This window comes from Seriola lalandi, unplaced genomic scaffold (assembly GCF_002814215.2).
Source record: "Seriola lalandi dorsalis isolate HSWRI2012SDOR001 ecotype SW California unplaced genomic scaffold, Sedor1 jcf7180001997508, whole genome shotgun sequence".
NCBI classification, from domain to species: Eukaryota; Metazoa; Chordata; class Actinopteri; order Carangiformes; family Carangidae; genus Seriola; species Seriola lalandi.
The window spans coordinates 1-5173 of record NW_019468171.1 but is presented as its reverse complement, the minus strand read 5'-3'; the positions used below and the strand labels follow the sequence as shown (position 1 = coordinate 5173).

Here is a 5173-nt window from a genome sequence, read left to right as displayed (position 1 = left end):
AACTGACGCTTTCACTCTAACTTTGAAGAAAAAGTGATTTGCACTCCTCCTTTGAGTGCTCACAGTTTGAAAAGTTTACATGTTATGTAAAAACAGTTCCTGTCTTTTTGAGAGAGCAGAAGTTTTCCTCCGTTTTATAGTTTGAATCACATTTCTACGTGCAGGTATGAGAGAGCTGGGTGACTCAGAAAAAAGGTGCAATTTTGTAGAAAAAAGGTGGGGTTCTAAAGAAAATTCCAATGCATTCCTAATGCATTATTTATTCACAGTTTTTTGGGAATAACTTTGGGAAAAATTGGAATTTTAACACCAAAAGTCATAGCACCCCTTTCGGGATCAAGACGCACGTTTTGATGTATATATTACCAGGGTTTTCTCAAAGCTGCGGGACGAGTTACGCGCCGAAATTTGGCGGAAGAATAATAAACCCAAAACAGAATGGACGAGAGTTAGAGTAGCAGGGAAGCGCATAGAGAACCTCATGTTCTTTTGGATGAGCCGTTCTCACACACCGTTAACTGCACAGCGCATCTCTTTGACTCCGGCTGCCAGGTCCTGACGGATGGATATTTTCTGTCCCTCGTGTGTCAGTGTTCCTTTCTCCTTGGCTGCGGCCAGGATCCTCAGTTTGTCTTCCGAGTTGTGTAGCTTAATAACTACCGCGCAGGGCCAATCAGAGTTTGGCGGGCCGAGGGTCCTGTGAGCACAGTCAATTTTGACAATACCCCGTTTGGTCTCCAGGCCCAGCAAAGTTGGTAGCCACCCCTCGAAAAACTTGACTGGCTGTCGGCCCTCCACATTTTCTTTGAGGTTGTGAATTAATATGTTCCCTTGTTAGCTTGCACATTCTTGTTTTGGTCCTTGGGAGGCTTCCCTCTAGATTTGGCGGCTTTACTCATCATAACTTCGTTCTTGATATTGTTAGATAAACTTCAGTACGGTTGTAACTCGGAAAAAAATGTGTTAAGTAAGTAATGTAACTCAGTAGTGGCGGAGCTCAGCAGCGGTTGACTGCTCAGGGTGACAGCATCACGTGATCCTCTAAAAGGATTCTTGGGTTGTGACCATGATCAGCGATGAGTTGTGAAAATAGGTGTTCCTTGCTTCTTTGATATTAGACTGGTAAGTGAACATTAGTTTGTCCAGTTTGTCCTTTTTCCATTTCCTCTCAGTCTTTCTGCATTGTCTCTTTAAAAACCTTATTTCGTCATTCAACCCAGGAAGAGAGGGGGTTTTCAATTTTTGAAAGTGGGGCTAAGTGGGGCTATTCATTCTAAAATGTTTGAGCAGGAGCTGTTAAAAATAGATTTAAACCCCCTTTGTTTCCAGTTAAAAGGACAAGACTTGTACATTTTTTCTGTTGTCGTCATATGTAAGAGGCATGCATTAGATTTGTTAAAGTTTATCTTATACCTTGAGTATCTTCCAAATTGCTCTATTGTGCTGTATAAATGTGATATTGAATTTTCTGTTCATTTTTATTAATCTTCAATCCTTTAACGTTTGTATTACGTATAGAAGATACTAGTGGTTCAATCACCATTGCAAAAAGCAAAGGTGACAATGGACACCCCGGTCTTTTTCCTCTGGTTAAGGAAAAGAAATCAGAGGACATACCATTAGTGATGACTGCTGCTTTAGGACTTTTATAAATTGATTTGATCCACGCAATAAAATTAGAACCAACATTATATCTGTGTAAAACGGAGAAAAGAAAAGATGTTTTGAATAGTTTATAACATTTAGAAGTCTTCTTATATTATCATCAGCATGTCTTTCTTTTTTGAAGCCTGATTGTACTGAATTGATTAATTTAGGCAAAATAGAGTCAAGTCTTTTAGCAAGTAACTTATAACTTGATAGTATCTTGATAGTCTTAAAATCATTGTCAAGAGACTTATAGGTCTAAATTAGGAACAGTTTACGGGGTCCTTGCCACATCTGTGTAACACACTAATATGTGCAACATGCATTGATTGAGGGAGTATTCTATTATGACAAAAAGTTTTAATCACTGATATAAAAATGGGTTGGAGATCATTCCAGAATTCTTGATAAAATCCGTCCGAAAAGCCATCTGGTCCTGGACTTTTATTTGAACGTATTGACTTAACTGTAGCCAGAACTACTTCTGTAAAAGGTGAATTAAGGTATTGTTGATCTGATTCTATTAATTTATTAATTAGTTCTTCTTGTGAATAATTACTGTAAGATTTATTGTAAAATTCATAAAAAGCCTGATTAATCTCTTTTAGGTGGTAGGTAAGGTTAGGTGTGGTTGTTTATCAAGATGGCTGTTCCTCTGATGAGTTTTATATGAAGAAAAGTAAACCCTGATCCAGCCAATCCCTTTTTAATTTTATATGTTCATTATCTTCGCCTTCATTAGTGTCAGAAAAGCTTCCTTAACATGCTCCAGTAAGATGTTTTAGGCAGCTTGTATGTAACGTGAGACAAAACTCAACAAACACAAGGTCAACATGATTAAAGCTGCTGTGAGCACACAGTACCAGTTGAAGGATGTAAGCATCTCACCTTTGAATTAATTCCAGTGTGCATGCAGCGTCATCTTTGGACAGAATCTTGAAGCTGTAGTGAGTAGAAAAGACTGCAGCGAGCGCAGTCAGCTGGCTGGGTGCCCTCACAAAGGTCATGCCCCTCAATGCTGATCATGGAGTGGTGAATACAGCTTTCCTGGTGTTTCACCTGAAATTTGACAAAGAAAAAACCGCATTGACATTGTCATACTGCAAATGATATGTACCAGGGAAACTGAAATCCTTCTGCCCATTCATAGATGAGTCCTGTTCTTTTTCCTATATGCACTGTAAGGTGTTATAATATATAAGGTGTTATGATATAGAACTGAACTCTGTTAAACAGCCACATTATTTCTGTTCTGTTCAGTGTAATAATAGTGGAAGTAACATATGATGACAGTTTAGCTAGCTTGCTAACATTAGCAAACAAGCTCCCAGTCAATTCAGTTCCAACAGTAAAGTAATGTTATCTAAATAAAATCAGCAGCGTCCTTTGGAGACGTGAACTTAGCAGATGCCAGCTCCTCTCTCTGTCACACAGTGAAACTGCCAGTGAAACGGGTGATAGAAAGTTACTATTACAGTGTTACTGACATTTTCAGATCGCAACGGAAGGATTTTTTCCCACTTAGCAACTGTAGAGCTATACATCGAAGTAGATAACTTACACACTGTTTGCTTGTGTTTGTGTCAGACTCTCAGACTCTGATCTCAAATGACTTAAACTTAGTTCAAGTCTGAGTACAGTTCATTTTAGCGAAATAATCCTAAACATGAAGATAAACTTAAAGTAGCTTAAAGACTAACATTACAAGTAAAATAATTGTTTAATGGTATTCTACTAGATAACCAATACAACTTGATTGGAAACGTGACGTATTTTGCCTAAGCTAACAAGCAAGGCAAAAAGGCACTCACCTATTCATTTGAAGGATGAAGATGGGTGAAAAAAATCAAACTGCATTGTCCAGTCAAACATGTCTCACTCTGTTTTCCCAAAATTCAGTGCAAAAAATACTGTTACTGTATACTGTTCTCTTTCCTCCAAGCAATAATACTGTAAAATGCTGTTTTAATAGTGTTTCATGAGAAAAGTTTACAGTAATATACTGCATTTAATGATAACAGGATTGTACTGTTGAAATTTCCTCGTAAATTTACAGGAATTTGTTACAGTGTAGCAGCATTTTATTAAGCCCTTCACTCTGACCCTCATCTCTCTGTTTTTCTCAGATGAAACCAACAGACACAGACAGGACCAGACCTCATCAGTGTCAGAAGTGTGGGAAGTCTTTCAGTCGGATTTGTAGTCTGAGAAGACATGAACTCACTCACACTGCAGAGAAACTGTACCACTGTGAACAATGTGGTAGCACTTTCAGTGAACTAAATGCATACAATTTACATCTGTATACCCATCCTGAAGAGACACCATACTGCTGCGACCAGTGTGGGAGGGATTTCAGCGACCAGAACTCATACAGAAAACATCTGCGTGACCACACTGGACCATACCAGTGTGACCAGTGTGAGAAGAGCTTCAGTTACTTCAGTATTTACAAGATACACATGCGTGTCCACACGAAAGAAAAGCCTTACTGCTGTGACCAGTGTCCAAAGAGTTTTAGTTTTTTAAGTTCATACAAACGACACCTGCTCAGTCACAGTGGAGAGAAGCCCTACCAATGTGACTTTTGTGGAAAGAGTTTCACTCAGTCAGGGCATTTCAGTCTACACCTGCGTAACCATACTGGAGAGAAACCATACGAGTGTGACCAATGTGAAAAGACATTCAGTGACTTGAGTAGTTACAAGATACACCTGCGTGTACACACAGGAGAGAAACCATACTGCTGTGCCCAGTGTGGGAGGAGTTTCTCTCAGTTAGGTAATTACAAGTCACATTTACGTATACACACTGGAGAAAAACCCTTCCGTTGTGAACTGTGTGAGAAAAGTTTCTCTATTTCCAAAACATACAAGCAGCATGTGCGCACCCACACTGGAGAGAAACCGTACCAGTGTAAAGAATGTGGGAAAGGTTTTGGTCGTCTAAGCAACTACATGCGCCACCTTCGTATTCACACCGGAGAGCAACCATTCAGCTGTGACCAGTGTGGGAAATGTTTCAACAGTTCATACAGTTATAGCCGCCACCTGCGTGTCCACACTGGAGAGAAACCATACTGGTGTTCACAGTGTAAGAGGCTTTTCACACGTTCACAGTCTTTGAAGAAACACCGCTGTGTAGAAATAGAAGAGGAGATTTCAACTGTGTGTATCAAAGAAGAACAAGTGAGCTGTTCGTCAACAGAAGCAACAAAGGACAATCAATAACAACCAACAAAATAAATTACAGTGGGTGCCACAGAGGATACAGCAGACTTTGAATACACACACAGCACACTTAGGATCAGTTAATTGTATTTGGTTTTTTTTCCCCCATGGGACCTTTTGACACTAAGACAAATACAGAATATATCACCAGACTTATATAAACCATGTTTCTTCTCTGATTAAGATTAAGGAAACAAAAAAGTGTGGTCACTAAACCCACACGCACACACACACACACACACACACATACATACACACACACAGGAAAAAATCTGTGAAAACTCAGACATATCCCA

General features: G+C 39.3%; 1 protein-coding gene across 1 annotated transcript; it reads left to right on the top strand.

The window, feature by feature from the left end:
* The first annotated feature begins 1519 nt into the window (after positions 1 to 1519).
* Positions 1520 to 4899, top strand: LOC111661576 (uncharacterized). Its single transcript, XM_087175772.1, has one exon. The coding sequence runs from the start codon at positions 3774 to 3776 to the stop codon at positions 4875 to 4877; it is 1104 nt and encodes a 367-aa protein (XP_087031898.1). The 5' UTR covers positions 1520 to 3773; the 3' UTR covers positions 4878 to 4899.
* The last annotated feature ends 274 nt before the right edge of the window (positions 4900 to 5173 follow it).

Bases quoted from the DNA above. Each gene is read 5' to 3' on its own strand.
- LOC111661576 (XM_087175772.1), top strand. From the start codon at position 3,774: ATGAAACCAACAGACACAGACAGGACCAGACCTCATCAGTGTCAGAAG.